The sequence below is a fragment of the Sapajus apella genome, unplaced genomic scaffold (genome assembly GCF_009761245.1).
Source record: "Sapajus apella isolate SASKATOON/1434 unplaced genomic scaffold, GSC_monkey_1.0 scaffold37, whole genome shotgun sequence".
Classification (NCBI taxonomy): Eukaryota; Metazoa; Chordata; class Mammalia; order Primates; family Cebidae; genus Sapajus; species Sapajus apella.
Window position 1 is genome coordinate 13,048,910 of NW_022436977.1, and position 24,488 is coordinate 13,073,397.

General features: G+C 37.8%; 1 protein-coding gene across 9 annotated transcripts in view; it reads left to right on the plus strand.

Annotated features, from left to right (window-relative positions):
- Positions 1-24,488, plus strand: part of MYO5A (myosin VA) — a 217,738-nt gene that overhangs the window by 163,276 nt on the left and 29,974 nt on the right. For 3 of the 9 annotated variants that reach the window (XM_032297420.1, XM_032297418.1, XM_032297426.1), the window contains 8 exons: positions 1,953-2,101; positions 6,566-6,679; positions 13,569-13,712; positions 13,930-13,983; positions 15,783-16,010; positions 18,119-18,127; positions 20,558-20,658; positions 23,624-23,704. In XM_032297420.1, the coding sequence (XP_032153311.1) occupies positions 1,953-2,101; positions 6,566-6,679; positions 13,569-13,712; positions 13,930-13,983; positions 15,783-16,010; positions 18,119-18,127; positions 20,558-20,658; positions 23,624-23,704 (880 nt within the window). The remainder of the gene's footprint in view (positions 1-1,952; positions 2,102-6,565; positions 6,680-13,568; positions 13,713-13,929; positions 13,984-15,782; positions 16,011-18,118; positions 18,128-20,557; positions 20,659-23,623; positions 23,705-24,488) is intronic. The other 6 variants (XM_032297421.1, XM_032297424.1, XM_032297419.1 and 3 more) reach the window with 3 other exon arrangements.

A 24,488-nucleotide genomic window follows, 5' to 3' on the forward strand; every position in this document is an offset into this window, starting at 1 on the left:
TATAGGATTCCAGTTGAGCTAATAAGAATTGTTGAGCTAATATGTGTATATTTATTTGTGTGTTTCTGTATGTCTTTTTTTTTTTCTAAATCAATGGATGCTATTCTAAGATTCACCACTCTGCTACCAAAAAAAAAAAAAAAATTCTAATTTTTAAAATAGAGAACTAACTAGATATGGACATTTATTCTGTTTGCTGTTTGTGGGGTAGGCTAGAATGGTGATAAATTTATAAGGAATCCACATATATATAAATATGGGATAAGAAGATACAGATTATACAGTAAATAGTGGTAGAAATGGAAAAGATGGTTTGGAATGGGGATATATGAAAATAATACATTTTCATATACATTCTGTTGATTACATTGATATTCAAAAGAGACAAAAAATGTTCTAAGATTGTATGATGAGGTAGCAAAACAATAATGGTATGTTATTAGTAGTGGGGTTATTGAGAAAAGAGTACAAAGTTATGAGGCAAATTAATGAGGCCAGTTGTTGAAGTGTTAAGTTTGAGATGTCAGCTAAGGTCTCAACATGGAGGTGTTCAGAAAACAAATCCTGATTAACGACTAGAGAAAGAATAAGAAGGGAGCCTAAAGTTACGCATTAAAACCTGGGTGGTAAGAGAGACTGCCCCACCTCTCCTAGTTGAAGGGGATAATGTAGAGGAAAGAGAAGAAAACCCGGAATTAATGGCCATACTAAGGGATGAGATAAAGAAAAGAAGCCAGAAAATAAATTAAGAGGTAATGTAGAAAACAGCCCTGGAAAGAAGGCTGCTGGGAGGCAGCATGGAACAGAAGGATGCAGAATGATGAGAATCTTCTAGGAAAATATAAAATGTTATTTGAAAGTAGACTGTAAACAAAGAAATGACAATGATTTTGCCAAGGGAAAATTTTTTGGTAGACTTGGAGCAGCTTCTGCAAACTGGTGAGAATAAAAGGCAACTTGTAGAATGTTTTAGAGAGAAGAAATTATTTCATTCATTCATTTACACATTATTAAAGACCCGCTCTAGGAAGCACTGTGGTAGGCACCAGGGAAGCAGCTGTGACAAGACACTTGCAGCCCTGGCTTCATGGTGCTCACTGAGAAAGCAGTGGTGAAGCAATGGAAGCAGGCAGGACAGATTAAGATTTAGCTTCCAAATATATGGGTAAAATGGAGCATAGTGGTAGGAAGCTTAATAACGATAAATGTGACTCGTTGGCTGATTAAGTTGAGACATATAGCTGAGATTTGGGGTTTTGTTACTTTGCTTTATCTGCAGCCAGGCGCTAATCTCCAATCTCCAGATCATGGCCTAGCCAAAAGCAAACCACAGCCACAGACGGGGCGGAGGGGGTAGGTAAAATGGAGAAGACAGAGTTTCCTCAGCAGCACATGAGGGATGACTAAGAAGCACACAGCACAGCTGGCCAAGCCTGAGCATTTTATCTGGTTAGAAGCAGGGGAGTATTAGTACAGCAAGGGAGTCAAAGTCATAGAAAATGTAAGATACAGCCGTGGGATGATATGTGAAGGAAGGCTCTATAGAGTAGGACAGTCGGGTCCACTGAAAAGTTGCCATTTTCTTGAGAAATATCTCTGACTTTTTGAGAGAGTACGATAATTTGGGTAAAAGAATTTTATGAATAGAATGCCGTTTGAATAAAAATATATATACCTTAGTTACTAGACAATGGCTAGTAAAAGTTTTTCAAGGATGTGTTGTAACCAGTGTATCAACTAGTGGGACTAAAGCCAGAATATATGGAATAACTCAGTAGATGATATTTTAATAAATTATTTCATTTTTTGTTTTCCTACATTTCACTAAGACATTCTTCATAGATCACAGTGGTACTAATTCCTACAGAGAAACTGGGAATCAGTATACATGTTTACATAATTGCATTCTCAAAGGGCCATCTTTGGTATGCGTATCCTTTTTTTAATTTCAGAAACTATGGAGAAGAAGTTAGTAGAAGAAACAAAACAACTAGAACTTGACCTTAATGATGAAAGGCTGAGATATCAGAACCTTCTGAATGAGTTCAGTCGCCTAGAAGAACGATATGATGATCTCAAGGAAGAAATGACTCTTATGGTGGTGAGTCAAACACTTTTGCTTTTTTTTTAATGAAAAATTTTAAACATATACAAAAGTAAATAGAATAGTAGAATGAACCTCCAACCTTCTGTGTACCTACCACCCAATCTAGAATGTTCAACACATAATCACCTCCCATTCCATCTCCCCAACCCACCCCATCCAATGGATTGGATTATTTTAAAGCAAATCTCAGAAATCATATAATTTTATTCACAAGAATTTCAGTAAAGTCAAACAGTTTAAAGACTGGGCTATGTGATAGTATAAAGTCAGTACAGTTGGGCTTTGTTTTATATATTAATGGCTTTATGTGAAATTTACATGTAGACTGGTTTTGATTATAATTTTGAAGATATATTCCTATGAAAAGAAAATTTGATCTCCATTTGTAATGAATTACCTTATCTATTTAAGGACTCTTCTGCATTTGCCAATGTACCTTTCATACTTCTAATAATTCTGCACATCCTCCCCATTCCACATACCCCGCTACCAGGAAACAAAGAGTTCCCAAGCTCTCTCATTCCCTACAAGTACCAGCCTTAATGGTAACCTAATTATACAAATGACCAGAAATGCTCTGAAATATCTATAAAAAACAAGATAATTCATTATCTGTGGGGCAGAGTATTTGCTTCTATCTGGACCCACTGACAAAGTACATTACAATATGACACTTAAAAAGTCAAAATAAAAGATTATGTAATATAAAAGATAGCGCCTCATCACCTTGCAGATGAGAAAACCTTGTCTAAAAGAGGCTAGAAAGCTAATATAAATTCCACATTGGACCGTTATTTTAAACCTCACTACTCTGATTTATGTGTGACAAAGAGAAATTAGAAGTAGATGCAAGTGACCATTATAACTGTCCTCATAACTGACAAATCTAAGGACCCTTGTTAAGCTTCATCTTCCATGATCACTATGCTACCCGTGGTCCCATTGAAACCTTTCTTCCTTCACATTCTGTAATTTTCAATTTTCTCTAGAATCCTTTTCTTCTTTTTCAGTATTCTTGTTCCCCAGTTCCATTCTTCAGTGTATTTTTGTTTGCTCTATTTACTAGACGACCATGCCATTATTTATGGTTAATATCTGTTTCAGTTGTGGTTAGAGCCAAGTTTTATAACCCAGTAGGTGTTTCTGAGACCCCTAGTTATTTGGGATGTTAATAAGTGGCATTGGAAAAGAAATTTTGAGGTAAAATAAATGTGTTAATCTACCAGTTTAAACAGAGATAAACAGATTTTTTTTCTGCAGAATTTCTTGGATTCTTTAGTAGTGCATGCAATATGAATTTTAGAAAATAAATGAGACAAGGAGGTGCCATACGTGTATCCATCTCTGAGCATATTCCAGAGACATACATCTGTGAGGAGGTTATGAGTCTCTTTAGTTGAGGAGGCGGCCATCTCTAGAAAGGCCCTCCAGTGATGGCATCCTCCAGCAGCTTGGCACGGCTCCTCCTTCCTGCTAAGCAAGTCTGTCTGCTCACCATCTGTTCCCAGCAGTGCTGTAGGGGTAGGGGTAGTTTTAGCTTCTCAATTTCTTATTTCTCGGTCATATGTCCTCTCCATTGTGTGCCTGTGACTCACTGTCATTCCTCTTGGGAGACAAAATGGTCAGATGAAGGGAAAAGGAGAAAGCAGAGGAAAGGAGATCAGAGCTCGCTTGTTTCCCACTCATGTCTTCACTAGGTTTCATTTCCTAGCTCCAGATATAGTCAAGATCACAATCTCTGCAGAAAATACTTGCCCAGAATTGCAGAGAGTAAAAAACTTGACCTTATAACCCAGGACAATTAAAATATTAATGACAATGTCTTATTTTAATGTTTAGGAAGAACTTTACAGCTAAAAGATGAGTACTTGACTAATATTAGACTGACACTGTTCTGCAAATGGTGCTTTCACTGCTTCAATCCAGAGCCAATGAAGCATTTGGTTGTAAACAGAGTCCTCAGATGAGTGGAGGAAACTCTAGGGAGGGGACTTGATATACTGCCTTCAGTGCATCCCATAAACTATGTGATACATGGGCCAAAGAACAGTAATAAGCTAATAGTGTCACTCATTACCAGCCTCTAGAGTTGTTGGCCCTAGGACAAGAAGTATTGTAGCATTTTTCTCCAAGAACAGTCAGTTGTCCAGGGAATATAGGAGCAGAGGCAATGAGGAAGGACCAATCCAGGGCCAAGTTTCAAGCCAATGATGAAAAGATGATGAGGCATGGGAATCCAGGCTTATAAAGTGCTTAAAGATAAATTAATTCCAGAGAGGGGAAGGAAACCAGCATATCAATAGTGGGGTCATTAGTCTTGGCAAAGGGAGTAAAACTGGTTCTGAAAGAAGGAATCATGGGAGAAATCAGCAGCAGAAGAGGAGGGAGGTGCAGATCTTGAAGGAGAACATGATGATCCAGTCAAACATACATCCTTGTAATTAAAAAACTTGAATGGAGGAACAAAATCCTAAAAACAGACAATTGAAAAGTTACCAACAAGGAAGTTGCTGAATCACTGCAGTGCCCCAGCAATCACAGCAGCAGCTGTTAACATTCATTGAATGCTTGTTATGCCAAGCTAAACTCTTTACTTGCACACTCTTATTTAATCCTCATATAAACCCTATGAGATAGAAATTAGTAACCCTTTTTTCCTGATGATGAAACTGAGGCCTAGAAAAGTTGAGTAAGGGACAAGTAAGTGAAAGAGCTGCTGTTCTTGCCTAGCTCTATCTCATTTCAGACCCAGAAGTTACATTAAATAGCAAAAAGCAGTATTGCTTTCATTAATGCCTTAAGGTATTCTTGTATAATGGTAGATATATGTGGGAAGACAGGGATCTCTCTCATTTTTAATAAGCTTATTAAAAATCTTTGTCTTGGTGTCTATCTGGACTACCTGTTTTTCTTAGTGACATAACCAGTTTATTAAATAAATGCTACTCATTCAACTGTGGGCTTGGACTGGGAACTTTAAGTAAGAGTGCCTGTGTCTGTAAACAGTGAATCTGAGTGTCTTTGATTTCATATGCTCCCCAGCTTCTGGATCATTTCAGAGGTGCTGGTGTTCTTGGGTCTTCCCTTCACATTAGAGTACAGGTTGGGCTGGCCTGGAGACTTTTGTTTTTTTTTTTTTGAGTTGGAGTTTTGCTCTTGTTGCCCAGGCTGGAGTGCAATGGAGCGATCTCAGCTTACAACAAGCTCCACCTCCCGGGTTCAAGTGATTCTCCTGCCTCAGCCTCCCAAGTAGCTGGGATTATAGGCATGCACCACCACACCCAGCTAATTTTGTATTTTTTTTTTTTAGTAGAGACGGGGTTTCTCCATGTTGGTCAGGCTGGTCTCGAACTCCCAACCTCAGGTGATCTGCCTGCCTTGGCCTCTTAAAGTGCTGGGATTACAAGCATGAGCCACCACGCCCAGTCTGGCTTGGGAGACTTTTAAGTGCCTCTGGATGAGACTGCTCTCCATGAGCCTGAATGTTGGAAGGGAAGAGAGAAGTTGTTTGTGGCTTCCAGCTCTTTTCCAGCAGCTGGAGAAAGGGACAAAGAAAGCTGGATAGATGAGAAAATTCTCAGAGGCCTTTCTGAAGCCCTCAGGACCTGTAACACTGTGAGATTAAGGGCCACTGGACCTTTCCACCTTTCCTGCTGGGGACATGCTAAGAGTGAGAGACACAAACCCAGCCTTTAATTCCTTCTTCCTTCAAGTTATTCTCTAACCCCTTCTTCTACAGGAGGGAAGGGATATAGTTGCTAAACTTTTCTATACCCCATGAGCTTTCTGAACACTAATTTCCTAGGTATCACATGACATAAAAATGCCACCCAAGTGCCCTGAGGTAATAACCAAAAGCTCTTCTGAGGATTCCTAGAGCAGCTTTCTTACCCCACTGTACTGTCCATTCTGCCCATTGCCCACTGCTCACTCCAGAGATTTAACTTCACTTATTAAAGTAACGGAAATTAGAGCCACCTATGTGAACTCCTTCATCTTTTCTTTTTAACCATTTGTGCCTAATTACCATGCAGTAAAATGATTGTCCATGTCATTTCAATATATCTTAAGAGGTTTTTGGTAAGTTTTATTTGATTGCAACACTAAAGTCAGTGCTTGGAAGCTTCACCCAATGCTTCAACGAGCACTGCTTCACCCAATGTGACTGTTAGCTCAAAGCTTTCAACACCCAAAGGCAACTTGGCTAATAATCACAAGTGATTTTCATTTGGGCATTTGGTTTTGCAACTGTTCTTGTCCATGTCATGCCAGTGTACCTTTTTCTTTTAAGAGGTGACCTTTTTGTAATGATTTGGTCAAAACAATATGGAACAGATCACTTGGGCACCAGTATAAGTCAGGGAGTAGGGATAAGAGCCAAGTCAAGGTGGATGCTGTCTTAACTATGCCTAGACTAATTATGGTGTATTAATTATACCTGGGTTATTTGCCTTGCAGCATGTGCCTAAGCCTGGACACAAGAGAACAGACTCCACCCACAGCAGCAACGAGTCTGAATATACCTTTAGCTCTGAAATTGCAGAAATGGAAGACATTCCATTGAGGACAGAGGTACAATTTAGACATCTGTCACTGAAAGTAGGATGTGACCATGCTGTTATTAACAGGGAGCATTTCCATTGCAGAGCAGACTCCAATTGGCCATAAACATAGGATTTGTTTAAATCATTTATTCTTCATAAGTGACTTGTAGATACAAACTTATCTTATTTACGTTTTTGTACACATAAGTGCTGTGTACATACATACCCATTGCACATATTTTTTGTCAATACAAATTTTTATTTTTAATGTAATTTTGATGGTGAGATTTTATTTTTATAATTGTCTTTCATACCTAACATGGTGTGTGTACAGAAAATATAGCCTATCAGGAATTCATTTCAGACTGAGGCAAATTATTTTATTTATTATTTATTAATTTTTTATCTATAGACCACCTCTGTACTCTATTTTTAGAGTAAGCCCTTTGTCCTTGAATATTATAAACACCAGTGCCCCAGAGTTCAACAGAACTGCTCTCTCTGTTTTATGCCAGTTTTAACCAGTGTAACTTTCTTCTATAAAAATGCATGAAAAATGGTTTAGAAATCTGCTTTAATGTTTTGTGTTATGTGATATGAAACCAAAATGATGTATTACTGAAACTCCAAGAGTACAGTGACTTTTAGTTAGATTATTCCCAACCAATTCTGAGATCTTTTAAAATATGATATAGTTTCAGTAATGGGTAATTCAGGCACAACTGTCCTATTTTTATATCATATTCTTTGAAAATGGCCACATCAGAAATAGACTGCTTCTGGCAGAATAGCTAGAGAAATTGAATAATTCTTTCCTTTCTTGTCTTAGTTCTACTTAAGAATGACATTTCTGTCATCTTATTCTGTTAATTTTGAAGAAAAATGTTATATAGTTGAAATGTTGTATCATTGAAACCAAACATGCAAGAAGGCGAAGTAGTTTGTCCAAGTTCACAGCTTATAAATGTCAGATCCAGTATTCTAACTGAGGCTTATCTCTTCGGAGTTCATGTTCTTAAGCCATTATATTCTATTGACTTCCATCCAGGGGTTCTACACTGTAAGTCTCCAATCGCTTTTCTATCTACAGCTAACATTGGCTGGGGCCCATGGATATGACAGTATGGCCAGTATATAGCAGGATATTTTCATTTGGGCATTTGGTTTTGCAACTGTTCTTGTCCATGTCATGCCAGTGTACCGTCTTCTTTTAAGAGGTAACCTTTTTGTAATGATTTGGTCAAAACAGTATGGAACAGATCACTTGGGCACCGGTATAAGTCAGGGAGTAGGGATAAGAACTAAATCAAGGTGGATGGGGTCTTAACTATGCCTAGACTAATTACGGTGTGTTAATTGTACCTGGGTTATTTGCCTTACAGCATGTGCCTAGGCCTGGACGCAAGAGAACAGACTCCACCCACAGCAGCAACGAGTCTGAATTTCCAGTTATCTATTGCTATGCAATAAATGAGCTCAAATTTTAGTGGTCTTTTAAGAACAGTAATTTATTATTACTCATAATTCTGTGGGATTTGACTGGGCAGTTCTTCTGCTTCACGTGGTGGTAGTTGGAGTACCACAAGAATGTAGCTGCATTCTTTAGAGTGCTTGCTTCTCTTCCTTGGGCCTCTCCAGGTAGCCTCTCTTCAGCAGCAGGTGGGTGGGTTCTAAGAGTGAAAGACTAAAAGATGCCAGGCCTCTTAGAGCTAGGCCCAGAACTGGCCCAGTGTTAGCTGTGCCACATTCGGGTCAAAGAAAATCACAAGGCCAGCCCAGATTCAAGGCAAAGGGAATAGATTCTATCTCTTATTAGGAGGAAAGACATGTATGTTGAGAAGAATCATTGGTGCCATCTTTAGAGAATACCACAAAGTTAGACTTAGAAGATTTCAAAATTAGGACTTCTGAGACTTCAGTAGATAGGAAGATTTTAGAATTACATCCTGTTCATCTCAGTGGGAGTAGTCACTTGCAGTAGTTGGAGGGAAGTACATTTACAAACTGCCCATTCTAGTGTAGTACCACTTTAGCAGCTCCTGCTGGTAGGGGGAAGCCATGATAAAAAGGGTGTGCTTGCTGGAAACCAGTCTGTAGCTCTCTGGAGAATTCACCTGCCAGTCCCTCTTGTTTTGCAGCCCTCCCATGCTTGTAGATCTTCATGGGCTGGGTTTACTTTGCTTTGGAACCAGTGCTTCTGCTTGGCGTGCACCTCTTCTAGGAGCTGTTGACTGATAATCCCCGTTCTCCTTCTGCTCTGGAGCTTTCTCACACCTTTTACATCTGGGGAATGGTCACCAGAACTTTCTCAGCTATCATTAGGAGTTATTTACGAATGACTGCCAGGCTTGTAGTGGTGGTAATTTTGTGAGTAAATTCAGTTATCTTGATTTTCCTCAGATGAGAGACTAGTGTTATTTTTTAGGTAAGTTAAAAAGTTTCAGTCTCTTAGAAAAGCCTTGGTGACAAAGTCCTTACTAAGGCAAGAAAGCGAAACAAAACCTCGGAAACATCTCTGTGACAGCCCAGTCTACCTCCTTGCCCATAGGGTATAGCGAGGACATCTCTTTAATTAGATAGTATCTCTTTAATTAGATGTGTCATCAGGACTCAGAATGGGCACCATCGGGAGCACTCTTAAATAATCACCAATCTTTATGCCTCAAGTCATTTTGCATTTTTCAAATGTAATCTTTTGTGATCATCCATCTTCTATTTTAATATTCTTGTCCACAGAATTTTGCTCTTGTCTAGCAATCAACTAGTAGTTTATGTAGTATTAGCCAATGTCTAAAGAGTTACCCCATCCCATTTTTTCTTTTCTTTTTTTTTTTTGCTACTTCTAGTTGTTAAAACACCATACCATTTTAATAAGAGGATTTCTTTTAAACAAAAATGCCCATTCAAGGCTCAAAGGAATGATTTCCAAATGATATTTTAGGTATAATAAATGAAGTATTATATTCATTTCTAGAATGAAAGGTTCTGTGACAGTGTAAGAAAATATTAAATAATTTAAAATTTCAGGGACATACGTGTACATCGTTAATAAATGAACAAACATTAAAATATATCAGATTGAATATTTAAATTGTTAAGTAAGCTTCAATGTAAATATTTTGTGCTTAATTTTATGGGGGATGCATAGAAAAGAATTTTTATACGAATGAAATTCTGTAGTGATTTCATGTTTAGCAAGATGTTATATCTGTTCTTCTAAGTCAGGACAGACTTTATTATAAAGATATACAGCTAAACTTTTTCCAATTGTTGAGTATTACAAAGTAGGCAGAAAGAAAAAAGTTCAGCTGTAATTAATTTGTGGACAGATGACTCTGACAGCCTATAAATGTCTATTTCTCGGTTAAATTGATTCTTCTCAGATCATTTTTAGAATTGGAATAACACTTAACTCAGCACTGCTCTGAATTCACAAAAGACCAAAGGTAGTTAATGAATATAAAATTCCTGAAAGTAAAAATTATTCAGTCTCATCAAAAGTCAAAGGTGGCCAGGCGCCGTGTCTCACACCTGTAATCCCAGCACTTTGGGAGGCCAAGGTGAGTGGATCACCTGAGGTTAAGAGTTCAAGACCAGCCCAGCCAACATGGTGAAACCCCGTCTCTACTAAAAATACAAAAAATTAGCCGGGAATGGTAGCACATGCTTGTAATCCCAACTACTCAGGAGGCTGAGGCAGGAGAATTGCTTGAATCTGGGAGGCAGAGGTTGCAGTGAGCCAAGATCATGTATTGCACGCCAGCCTGGACAACAAGAGCAAAAGTCTGTCTAAAAAAAAAAGTCAGATAAAAGCAAATTAATGACAAAGTGCCACTTTTGGTCTATAAACAGCTAAATTTTTAAAAAAATTAATCACTGCTGTTCAAGGTAAGGTGGTGGATGCTGATAGAAGTGTAAATTGGCCTAATTTAATGGGCTTTAAGAAGTTACTGTTTAGATATTTATGTACTAGGGTGTTTATTTTCGTAATATTCCAATAGCAAAAAATTAGAAACAACTTCAACATCCATCTGTAAAGTAATAGCTAAGCAAATGGTAACATGCCTGTCTTTATATTTAAATATATTATAAATTTGGGAAACAATGCAATACCAAGTTTGAAAGATCATATGAAATTATAATGACAATATTATTCTAATTATTTAAATCTATAGATGCATCAAAAAAAAAGACTAAGAAAAAATTATAGTTTTTCTGTGGAGATAGGATTATGCCTGTATTTTTCTTCTTTGAATTTTTCTTATTTTCTAAATTTTCTACAAAAGCTTATTCTGCTGTCATATCACAAAAGCAAAAGTAAACATTCTCTTTTGAAACAATTGGGTAGATTTGCAATTATTTAAGAATTATACTTTGACGATTTAGTTAAATAGATGATTGTTGCTATTCTCTCGCTTCTCCATCCCCACTTCTCTCTCTTTAACAAAGGGACTCTTTATTGTCTACATTAATTCTAATAATACATTATTTCTCTTCTAATAGTACAATTATTCTCTTCTCTTTGTAAAAAGAGAATAATTGTACTATTAGAATTAATAGTACAAGGCCGGGCGCGGTGGCTCAAGCCTGTAATCCCAGCACTTTGGGAGGCCGAGGCGGGTGGATCACGAGGTCAAGAGATCGAGACCATCCTGGTCAACATGGTGAAACCCCGTCTCTACTAAAAATAGAAAAATTAGCTGGGCATGGTGGTGCGTGCCTGTAATCCCAGCTACTCAGGAGGCTGAGGCAGGAGAATTGCCTGAACCCAGGAGGTGGAGGTTGTGGTGAGCCGAGATCGCGCCATTGCACTCCAGCCTGAGTAACATGAGTGAAACTCCATCTCCAAAAAAAAAAAAAAAAAAAAAGAATTAATAGTACAAAATTAAAGTACAGTAGTACAAAATTAATAGTACAAAATTAAAGCCTTAAGTAAACATGTTAAAGCAAATAGTACAAAATTAAAGCCTTAAGTAAACATGTTAAAACAATTATGGCACCCACAACTTCCATGATGATGGTTAGTTGTTTCCATTTTTTTTTTTTTGCTTTAATTAGTGTACCTTTATTTATCCTAGTAGTTCTCACTGTGATTCTGTTTTGGAACCAATTGACACACTTTTAAAATGTTATTAGGTTATCCTTCAGTTTATTAAGGACTATACAGGCTCCCCTCCATTTCTGCAGGGGATTGGTTTGTGAATACCAAAATCTAAGGAAGCTCAAATCTCTTATATAAAATGCAATAGTATTTACGTATAACCTATGCACATCCTTCCATATTCTTTAAATCATCTCTACATTACCTATAATAACTAAGACAATATAAATGCTATATAAATAGTTGTTATACTGTATTGTTTTTTATTTGTAATAAAAGGCCAAGACCCATCTGCAGAGCCATGGCTGAGCTTTATGTCCATTTCAGCAGTCTCTTCTTAGTGGAGACACAGCCCAGCCTAACCAAGCAGTGTTTTGTTAAAGTAGTGAGGGCTAACCTCTCTTCACTGTTTTCTGTAGAGGGAGTAAATATTCTAACAGTAAAAATGTGGCAGTCATTTTCATTTTTATTGTTTTTGGAGTTTTTTTGGAATATTTTTGCTCCACAGTTGGTTGAATCTGAGAGGGTGTGGAACCCACAGATACAGAACCCATGGATATGGACGGCTGACTGTATATGTTTTGGTTTTTCAGATTTCAGTTTTCTCTGTGTGATCTCAATATATTTATGCTGGCATTTCATATTCTCAAAAATAATTCTTCCTGATTCCAAATGTGTTACCTGCCCATTGTAAACAATTTAAATATAGGAGTGTGCAATGTAAAAAATGAAACTTTCCCATAGGACCTCCCATTCTCTGAGATAACCATTGATAGCCTTGCAAATTTTTATATGCTGTGCTAGGTATACATTTAAAAGTCACATATATTTGTGTTTTATTAACAAAAACAAGATATATTTAATATATTTTCTGTCCTGCAGTTTGTGTGTTCATGTAACACTTTAAGACATGTTTATCTGCTCATGTTGATATACTTCATTCTTTTTTTTTTTTTTTTGAGACAAGAGTCTTGCTCTTCTGCTGCTGGAGTGCAGTGACACAATCTCGGCTCAATGCAACCTGTACCTCCCAAGTTCAAGCGATTCCCCTACCTCAGCCTCCTGAGCAGCTAGGGTTACAGGCATGTGCCACCACGCCCAGCTAATTTCTATATTTTTAGTAGGGACAGGGTTTTACCATGTTGATCAGGCTGGTGTCAAACTCCTGACCTTGTGATCCGCCTGCCTTGGCCTCCCAAAGTGCTGGGATTACTTTGGTGCAAGGTGTAAGCCACTACAACAGGCCTACTTCATTCTTTTTAATAGCTAAAAAAATATTTCACAGTTTGGCTATACCATAATTTATTTAAGCAACTGTTCTATTGACCGACATTCAGATTCTTGCCCGTTTTTTTTTTTTTGCAAGGACAAACAAACGAACAAAATGCTGCAATGAACATCTTTTTCCATATTTTTCATATATTTGTGTAAGTGTTTCTATAGGATTAATTCCTAAATATAGATTTGCTAGGTATACATATGCACATTTAAATTTTAGTAAGTTCAACAAAATTGCCCTTTTCAAAGGTCTACTTTTACTTCCACCAATATCATATGAGACACCGTGGCTAACACAGCATCATGAATCTTTTCAGTGTTTGCCATTCTGATAGAGGAAAAGTAGTAGCTCACTGTTGTTTAATTTGCATTTCTCCCATTGTTAGCTCGGTTGAGCATTTTAAAAATATATTCTCTAGATGTTTATATTTCTTATTCTGTAAGTTTGCCTATTTTTCCATTGAACTATTTGTCGTTTTCTCATTGGCTTGTATGTCTTCTGGCTTGTCTTGACCATCTTGTGATTCCTGGGGTTTAGGAGCCAACTGAGAAGAAGGTGCCTCTGGACATGTCATTGTTCCTTAAGCTCCAGAAGCGGGTCACAGAGCTGGAGCAGGAGAAGCAGGTGATGCAGGATGAGCTGGACCGCAAGGAGGAGCAGGTGCTCCGCAGCAAAGCCAAGGTGCGCAGCACAGCCCATCCGCAGAACTGAGGCCGGCTTTATGTCCATTTCAGCAGTCTCCTCCTTAATGGGGACTCAACCCAGGCTATCTGAGCAGTAGTTGGTTAAAGTAGTGAGGGCTAAACTCTCTCCATTGTTTTTTGTAGAGCAAGTAAATATTTTAAGAGTAAAAATGTGACAATTAAAATATAAAACTTTTACTTTAAATTTTCCCTAGGAAGAAGAAAGACCGCAAATTAGAGGTGCGGAACTGGAATATGAGTCACTCAAGGTAATGGGAAGTTTCTGCTCAAGACTTCGTATATTTTATTTTGGCAAGAGGCCCACTCAGAGCCTCTCTTTTTCTCAGAGAACATCCTTAAGGGCTGGAGGTTGCACCAGAAGTCCTAGCTTCAGCCTTATTCAGCATTCTTTCTTCTGTTCTTTTTATAAATTCTATTCATATAAGTGAGACTTTAGTCTAAACAGGAAGAGAAGTAGCTGCCGTTCGAGGCTGTGGAAGTAAACGACGTGAACTCTAGCATCAAGTGCCCTGGGTTCAGATGTTACATCTGCCACTATAAAAATCTGATTGGGTGTGATGGGGCAGACCAGACATAGCAGTAGGAATATGGTCTCCAGATCTTGTCCTGCCTCACACAAAAATGAATGAATAAAAACATTCTCTGTAGTATGAATGAAGCCCAGATTCACAAAGTATTAGATTAGTGACTCTCAAAATGTGGTCCCTGGACCAGCAGCATCAATGTCAGCTAGTAACTTGTTGGAAATGCAGATTTTCAGGCCTCACAGTACTAGATCTATTGAATCAGAATATCGGAGGGTAGGGCCCAGCAATCTGTGTTTGAACAAGACCTCTCGGTGATTCTGATACACAGTAAATTTGGGAAACATTTGTAGTTTACACGTCAAAGTAATAACATGTATGTGTCTTCTATTACAGAAATGAGCGATAAGAATCTGATTGCCAGTTGGTGGGAGACAGGGAAGGGAGGGAACATTCATTTTCGCAAAAAAATAATTTATGAAAGAAAGCATTATATATTCTTAAACTAGAAAAAAGAAGGACTTTAAATAATTTTAATATAACACATTGAAAGGACTGATATGGTGCTACAAACCTTAAGATTTTGTCTCTGGGAAGAAACAAATAAAATATTTAATGTTTATACACAAGTGTTGCAGTATCATCAGGCTTTGCATCTTGTGCTAAATGAGGCAGCATGGTCTTTTTAAGTGCCTGTTTACATCTGTCTTGTGACACTTGTGTTCTAGCGTCAGTGCCACTCTATTCTGGGTTCCAATTGCCATTGTTTGAACAGAGCATGGAGTGGGCGGCACTAACTGGTAGCAGGGTCTAGCTGTTAGGACATGAAATACGGGGGCGATGAGAATGTACATATCCTTCTGTATGGCTGGAGAAAGGCCTTCAGCCTCGCCTCCCACCTCCCAAGGCTCTGCTCACAATGTCACAAGCATGTCACACAGAAAAGAAATTTGAAAAATACACTATTTGTTGACATTGAGACACTAAAGGTAGTTTTATTCATTTGAATGATATGGTAAATTTTTTAAATTAGAAATTAAAAGCCTAAAATTTCAATAGTCTTTACATTCTGCTTTATAAAGGAAATAAGAGGAAACTACTAAAGATTTTAGGGATCCACCGATCTGAATAATTCATTGGAAATATCCTAGCCAGCTGGACGCTCAGATTTCCCTTATATTTATCTGCAAACAAAAGCTGGGCTCCATAGCACAGGTTAAACTTGCCCCTTGAGACTCAGAAATCTCTCCAGGCCAGTGAATACACCCTGAGCAGGCCAGAATACATTTGACTCTGGAATTTGGGTTGATGAAGCAAATTTCCATTGACCTTACTCAATTCTACTTGATGTCAGACTTCCTTAATTTGTAGAACAGAGCTCTGGCAGAACCTAGGAAGCCATTCACTAGGGTAGCTCTGATGAACTTTTCCAGCAGAATTCTTTTACCAGCTTGGGGGAATTTTGAGCATCCAATGTAAAGTTGAGGATGACAGCGATGAACTTTTCTTCATATTTCCTACAGCGTCAAGAACTAGAATCAGAAAACAAAAAACTGAAGAATGAGCTAAATGAGTTGCGCAAGGCCCTCAGTGAGAAAAGTGCCCCAGAGGTGACTGCCCCAGGTGCACCTGCCTACCGTGTCCTCATGGAACAGCTGACCTCTGTGAGCGAGGAGCTTGATGTTCGCAAGGAGGAAGTCCTCATCTTAAGGTCTCAGCTGGTGAGCCAGAAAGAGGCCATCCAACCCAAGGTAAGCACTAGCACACAGCTAAACTGGGTGTTCGGGGACTGGCCTCGATGTCTTCTTATCCTTTCCCTCCAGTTTATAATGCAGCAAACACTTAAGAGCATTTTTAATCTAATTGAGGATTCATCATTAAAAAAGAAAATCCCAGTATTGTTTAAAACTGTTTTAAGTATAAATTGGAATGAGCAAAAAGTGAGAGGAATCCCAAATGATCATCAAAGTTTCATCTCTCACTCATGAGTTTTAAAATTAGTCTTTCTGTAGTAATCTGGCCACAGTAAATTTTGATCTAAAATAAAATTTTACTAAATACAAAAATATCTGAATTGTTTTACTGTGGGAAGGCATTAAATACAACTTTAAAATTATTTGTTGAAAATAGCTGGTTTAATTAGAGAAGTAACAGATGAAGTGGTTAGAAGTGAGATCAGTGAATGGAAGTTATGTGGAGATGATTTCTACTCGCTTAAAACAGCTCTGTTTAGTAGGGGGTGCTGTCCCAGTGGGAGGGGCTGTTCAGGGATTCAACAGCAAGGACTCCTGCACTGAGGATATAGACAGTCCTTTGAAGTCCTTCCCTGCCTTCATCTGAAACCCAATGCTGCCATATTCTGGTGAGAGATGAGCCTTTCTGTCATTTACCATCAGAAGGAATCTGATCACCTTGAAAACCTGGTCTGCCTCCCTGCCCATGTGAATGCAGCAGAGCATCACAGGACTTGAGGCAATCAAGCATCCCAACTGTGTGGTGTGTCATATAAAAAATATCCATGATGTATAATGAGCTAGATGCCTGAAAATCTGAGATTGCCCCTCTTAGAAATGGTATTTCTGCATGCAGTTTAGATACCATATCTGGCACATATGTTTGGATTTGATGAAGGCAGCTCATACCTGAGATTGACACTGGTCCAGAAAATATCAAATTCTAAAAACAAGATATTTGACTAAATAATTTGGGGGAATAAAATTCCAGTAATAGTGGAGTTATATAAAGAAATGGGCTTCCTTATTTTGAAACAAATCACAAAACCCTTAAGCCAGAAATGAGAAGAACCCTCATTTTGGCTTGGCTGTATAGGTCACAGCTTCCCCCAGGGCTGTCTCAGTTGGTTCCCTTGGCTACCACTGTGGCGGGGCCTCAAGAAACAAGGCTTGCAGTCTAGCTTGAGCAGAGTCCAAAATCAAGATTCCTTTCTCTAGTTCTCTTGAGACAAGTTATTATTCTTTCTAAAAAGAATTTAATTGACAAATAATAATTGTACATATTTATGGGGTTGCAATGTGGTAATCTCACAAGAAACTTTAGTAAAAATCAGGAAAAAGGAAAAGAAAAATGAAGCAAAAGACATAAAAGCAATCCAGCTAACAGAGCACATAGTTCTGCTATCACACACTCTCCCTTGCCCAGCTCACGTACTCCATGTGACAGCTGCTCTCCTGACCCTAATGGATGGCCCTGTCCAACTAAGGTACCTGCTTGCTCAACTCGAGCCTAAACGTGGCAGCACTGATGTCCTCTCCTAGGAGAAATGCCCATGATACTCATTAGCATCTTCCAGACTCCCTAGGCTGTTTGTCCCTTTTAGTTTCTATTCCAAGAGACACATCATGACACCATTCCATTTCAGGGCAGTGGTGAGCAACACCCTGTGAGCCAGGGGATGAATGAGCCCAGACAGGTCTTGTGTATTGGCTCCACCTTTAGAGTATTCTGGGAATCTTTCCTTGGACAAATGACTTCCTGGGATGGGGGACATAACTTTAACTCCACAGACCTATGATAAGAATTTCACCCACATGCATTAACAGGAGGGTTATTCTCTCACAAACTCAAAGATAATTTTGTAACCAGAAAAGTCAAAACAATTTAAAAAGAATTTCAAGCATTTGTTCCTGTCAGCACATAAATACATGTTAGTGTTCATTTTATGACAGTTCCAGGAGTGTTAATTTATTTACAGAGTTAATTTTAGAGAAACAACTCATGGCTGTTTTTAACTTAGCTTTTATCTATTATGATAGGGACTCATTGAGAAAATTTATTTATGGAACTAAGAGTTTATTGTTTTCTCTGTTTGTTTTTGTGCTTGCTACTTTGTGATTTGCAGGATGACAAGGTAATTATAAGATTTTTTTTTAAGTAAATACTTCTGTTTAATCCTAACTTCAGTTTACAGGTATCCCCCAGTATATGCAATTGATGCTTTCTGACCCAGTCTATTTTGATATTTGTAAATGAATTTCCTATTTGTCTCCTTCTGATTGGGAAGTCAGTAGGGAAACAGGGTTATAGTATGCTCCAGTCTGGATTATAGAGGGGACTTCATGACTTCTGATTCATAGGCAGCTCTGTGACTCACTGCGTAGTTCTGATAGGCCGTCCACAGGCTGGGGAGGGAAGCCCTTTAGTTGGAGTACACTCAAAAGCACAGGCTCTCCTGAGGACTCATGTCTACCAGTGGTGGGCTTGTTGGCTAAGGGTGAAGAGGAGCCTGAGAAGCTGAGCACACTGTTCTTTGCTGCTACTTTCATCTCCCTGAGTGTAGAGTTCACAGCTAGAATGAAAAGTGGCTCATGACAAGGTTGCAAAGTCAAATTTCTCTACAATATCGTGTTTCCTTATATACTGAGAGAGATATGGCTGGGATTTTCTCATATAGCACAACACTTTTAGAACTTCTGGTCACAGGTTAAGAGAGACAGAGTCTGAGCACTGAGTCAGGAACATCCTAAATGCTGGTGGCCCAAGTCTAATACCATTCCCCAAGTGCCACATTTTAGCTAAGGTAGTCAGCATGAGGAAAGAATTGGCGACTTACTGCCCAGGAGAGCAGCATACTAAGAAGCCTATCTTTCCTTGGATTAGCTAATTTGATCAAGTTACCTCATTTGCTAAAAGTTCAAAACCATACCATGTAAATCTTGAGATATCAGAGCGCACACAGATAGCATTATGTGATGTAAACACCTGGGTCTTTGAAAGTTATTACCTATGGGTCTTAAAAATCTGAGTATGGCCCTTTATGAAACAGAAAGATTTTATTCCTTTCAGAGAAAAAGAAGTTCTCTGTAAAATAGGTACTAAAATATTTATAAAACATAGCTAAAAAAAACACTCTGTGGTGTTAATGGGAAAGCTTTTTTAAAATTCAGTAAAATGTAAGCTATTTATTAGTATATTATGTGAGATTATAATTGGTCTTCTCAGAGGAAGCATTTATAAACTTACAAAAGGATAGCATTAAGAGAAAAGTGGTTTTTTTTTTTTAAGGATTTTTAAAATACACATTGAAATTCAGAAACAAGCATTTGTAGTCTCTAGTTGGCATTAGAGTTATCTTGGAACTTGTCTTTCTGATCATGGTATTTGAAGTATATTTTATTAAGTATTTGAAGTATATTTTATTAAGTATGTTTCATTGCAAGGCCTGACCTTAATGTATACTAAAGAATCAAACATATACTATTTAGACGAATAGGTGGTCCAAAAGCTTTTGAGTTGAATTTTATATAGAATGTTTCCATTTAGACAAACCACTGGGTTCTGTAGTGTATTATTTTTTAGAAGCTAGACAGCAGTGATTTTTTTTTTTTTTTTTTTTGATTTAAGTTCTGGGATACATGGACTGAATGTGCAGGTTTGTTACATAGGTATACATGTGCCATGGTGGTTTGCACAGCAGTGATTCTTATCTCTTACTCTTATCTAGAAAGATAGAGTAGCTGAATAGAAGATTTTGAAATTACATTGGTTGTCAGATATATCTGACTAAAAGGAGAAAATTTTAAAAATTAAAATGACAAAAAGTTATTTTTAATATTAATCATTAATAATTCTGACCTGCCAGATATTTATTTCAAAAGCTTACATATTATAGTATATTATACTGGAGGAAAAAAGAATTGAATGTGAGAAAAAAAACTTAATTTTGCTGAAGCATATCATCTGAATACTACCTTCTTTGTTCTGAGTTCTAAATGAAAAAGTGAACTTTATGTCAAACTTTCAGTGTTTTATTGGGGCATCTGCTTCATTGTAGCTGGTAAAGAAGTAGTGGAAAGAATGGCTTTGTACAGTCCATTAAATATGTCCCTGCTTATTTTTCAGGCACGTACCACCATGCCTGGCTAATTTTTTGTAATTTTAGTAGAGACAGGGTTTCACTATGTTGGCCAGGCTGGTTTCAAACTCCTGACCTTGTGATCTGCCTGCCTTAGCCTTCCAAAGTGCTGGGATTACAGGTGTGAGCCACCATGCCTGGCCCATCAGTGATTTTATTTGCAGGGCTGAGGCACTGTATAATCTTCCTACCTTTGTAGGAGAGTGCTAGTGTTTCTCAGAAGAAAAACTGAAGGTACCTCTTTTCCTTAACTACCTTGACCAAACTCCCCTCTGCCATTACATAAGGTTGGGGCTGATACTTTGGTGGGTCATAGGTGTGGTGGAGCACATAAACCCCCTTGTGATTACACCCAATAAGTGTGTTATATGTCTAAAGCTTTTTTAGTATAATCTTAATACGTAAACATGTTATTTCCCCCCTCAGAATACAATGACAGATTCCACAATACTTTTGGAAGATGTACAAAAGATGAAAGATAAAGGTGAAATAGCACAAGCATACATTGGTTTGAAAGAAACAAACAGGTAAGTTGATCCTTCTTTTATTCATTTTGGTTTAATATATTGATCGTTAGCCTTCAAGATAGCCTCTTATACAGTAAGTGTTTAAACATTCCTTTATATTAGACATTAACTGGCTTTCAAAGGGAATCTAAAGTTTCCAGTGTATTTCTAGTTAAGATCCTCACTTATAAGGTAGTAGTATTGACAAAAGGTGTCAGGGAAAATGTTCTTCCTGTTAAAGGAAGATTTTTAAAATATTTAATGCTTTAGCTTTAAGGGACTGCCTTGAGAAGAAAACCACCTGCTCAGGTCATACCATCTTAGGTCGCCACTTTCATTTGTTATTCAGGATTGTTATTTGTGAAGGTTTGTAGGGGCGATTGGAGTTTTTAATAGTTGAAACTTAGAATGAAGAGAAGTGATGAGGTACCAGGAATCACTCAGTGTTGGCCATGTAACTCGAAAACGGCACCATGACTTCTAGGATAGGAGAATGAAAGCTCATATCTGGAATTCCCCTTGGCCTTACTACTACCCTCCTAATCGGCAAAGCCTTAGTCTATTGGTCTAGGTCTCTTGATGGATAGTTTCAGGATTGGTAAACATAAATACTTTATAAACCAAAGAATATTGCCATGCAAAAAGTAAGATGCAGTCGGCCTTCAATATCCAAGGGTTACATATTTGTGGAGTCAACCAATGGAGGATTGAAAATATTTTTAAAATGTTTATTCTTATTATTATTTTTGAAATGGAGTTTCACTCTTTTGCCCAGGCTGGAGTGAATTGGTGTAATCTCAGCTTGCTGCAACCTCCGACCCCAGGTTCAAGCAATTCTTCTGCCTCAGCCTCCCAAGTAGCTGGGATTATAGGCATCTACCACCACGCCCGACTAATCTTTGTGGTTTTTTTTAATAGATATGGGGTTTTGCCGCATTGGCCAGGCTGGTCTCCAACTCCAGACCTCAGGTAATCCACCTGCCTTGGCCTCCCAAAGTGCTAGGATTACAGGTGTGAGCCACTGTGCCTGGCTAACAACTATTTTCAAAGTATTTACATTGTTTTAGGTATTATAAGTAATCTAGAGATGATTTAAAGTATACAGAGGACATGCATGGTTATATGTAAATAATATGCCATTTTATATAAGGGACTTGAGCATCTGTGGATCTTGCTATCCAAGGGAAGACCTGGAACCCAACCGATATTGAAGGATGACTGTACTTCTTATCTTCTTTTATGGACAAGGGTGGAGAATGCTTATAAAAATACTTGGTTAAACTTTATCAGTGTAAATTATAAGCATATGTTATATCTAAGAATGTGTTAATATAGAAAGAATTATATTGTATCACACTGTTATTTCATCTACTTAGCTATTCAATCACCAGTGTGCCTGCTTCATGCCAGGCCCTGTGCCACATACTGGGAATACAGTAATAAGCAAGATAAATGCGATTCCTACTCTCACCGACATTGTAGGCTGCTGGGGAGACAGCTGAGAGGGTTTGGACTTTATTCCAAAGATAATGGAATCCTCTGAAAGGTGTTAAGTAGGAGAATGGTGTGATGAGATTTGATTTTTAGAAAGCTAGCCCTGTATTCCTGTAACCCAATGATTATCGTGACTTGCAGTTGGCTGGTGGCAGTTAGGATTGACAGAAATGGTATATTTTGAAAGCTACATAAGAAGATGAGGTCAGAAAACCGTAGGGTTTATTGGATGTGTGGGAGAGGGACAAAGAAGCCTGAAGATGACTCCGTGGTATCTGCTCTCTTGGTTAGATGTGCTGATACCATTTTGTGATCATGGGACTGGAGTGTGGGGAAATACACGGTGAAGATGATCAGTAGATTTATACATACTGGATTTAAGGAGCCGGGAAAACATCAGAGAAAGATATCTATTAGGCAGTTGAGTGTACTGAGATGTAATTTTGAAGTCATCAGAGTATAATAGTACAGTGGAAATCATGTAAATAGATTAATTTTCTAGAGACAGATGAACTCTCTAGATGTAAAGAAGAAGACAATGCCTGGAATTTGTGTTATGTAAACATAATGACAATATAGCAGGAATAAGAACCTGGGCTCCAGAGTCAGTGCTAGGATCCACTACTTACCAGCCGTGTAACCTCTACAGGTATCTTACTACTAAGCTCCTATGTCTTCCTCTGCAATGTGGCAAATGACTTATGTTGGCTTACTAGGGAAACTAAATGAAATAGTGCATGTGAAAGAATGTAGAACAGCATCTGACACTGAGCAAACACTCAAAAAATATGATTTTTATAGTCTAACTAGAAAATAAATTACTAACATCATAATTACTAATTATACATATTTTAATAACATGTGCTCTATCTCTAATATAATAGCAGTTTTTCCAGTTCCTACAATTAATTTTTGACACAAAAAAGCTTTTAAAAATCATGTCATAAAAGCTGAGAACTTTGGACATATTCTGATTCATGTTACTGCTATAAGAATTTTTAAAACTGTTTTTTTAACATGGGAAATTAGATTTTATTAAGCTAAAAACGTTCCTACCTAGAAGACTTAAAATTCATTTTGAAAGATAGCATGAAGATCGCCACACAAAGATAGTAGCTGAAGTTTTCATTCTATACGTTTGTCATAGTTAACCTCTAATATAATATGTGATATATTAGATCACTTTGCTAGCTGATTAAAACATGAAAAACAGAACCTCTTTTTCACCTTCCAGTCATTTCTTATTTTGCAGGAAAAGTAGTTCTATATCCTTGATTATTTTGCTTTAATTTCTACCCATTTACATGTGATGCTACTCATTTTTAAAAATTAACCAAAAATAATTTTTGTGGTAATGTCTTAAAGTTGTCATAATGAATAACAATCTTTCTTGTGTAATGTTGAAGTACTGTGTACTGCTGTTGACCATCGTCACCTCATCACCATCCTGTATCCTTTTGTGTTTTGCATTGTTGTTCCTTTTGCATGGAAGATCATCTGCTCTGGATTGCCATGAGTTGAATGAGGATGGAGAGCTGTGGCTGGTTTATGAAGGGTTAAAACAAGCCAACAGGTTATATTCATCTTCTCAAAATGGAATGTTATTAATTTGTTGTTTTTCTTACTAACAGTGGCCTCCTGACTTTCACTTCTGTATTTCTTGTGCCTTGATTGGCCTCTTGGGTAAATTAATTTCAGTAATTGTGTTATATGTCCAAAGTTTTTTAGTAAAGCTGAGAACATTCAGCCACACACCTTCTTTTTTTTTTTTTTTTTTTTCCCCCTATTTTATACAGTCTTGCTCTGTTACCTAGGCTAGAGTGCGGTGGCATGATCTCAGCTGACTCCAACCTCTGCCTCCCAGGTTCAAGCAGTTTTCCTGCCTCATCCTCCTGAGTAGCTGGGACTACAGGTGTGCACCACCATGCCTGACTAATTTTTTGTATTTTTAGTAGAGATGGGGTTTCACCACGTTGGCCAGGCTGGTCTCAAACTCCTGACCTCAGGTGATCCCCCTACCTCGGCCTCTCCAAGTGCTGGGATTACAGGCATGAGCCACCACACCTGGCTTAAACACCTTCTTTAAAAACCTTCACTACCAGATAGTATTAAAGCTAAATTTGTTTGGTGGTAAATGTAAGAGACTCCCCTTCAGACACTAAAATTTGTGAATCTTTCTCTCCAGGAGTTGAAAGAAAAACAAAATCTTTCAATTAGGTCATAAACTATTGGGGGAGAGATTAAGGCTTATTACTTAGACAGTGGCTTCTCGAATCCTGTAGATAGATCTACAGGATATATGTGCCTATTGCAATGTGGCTACACTTTTTTTTTTTTTTTTTTTTTTTTTTTTTTTT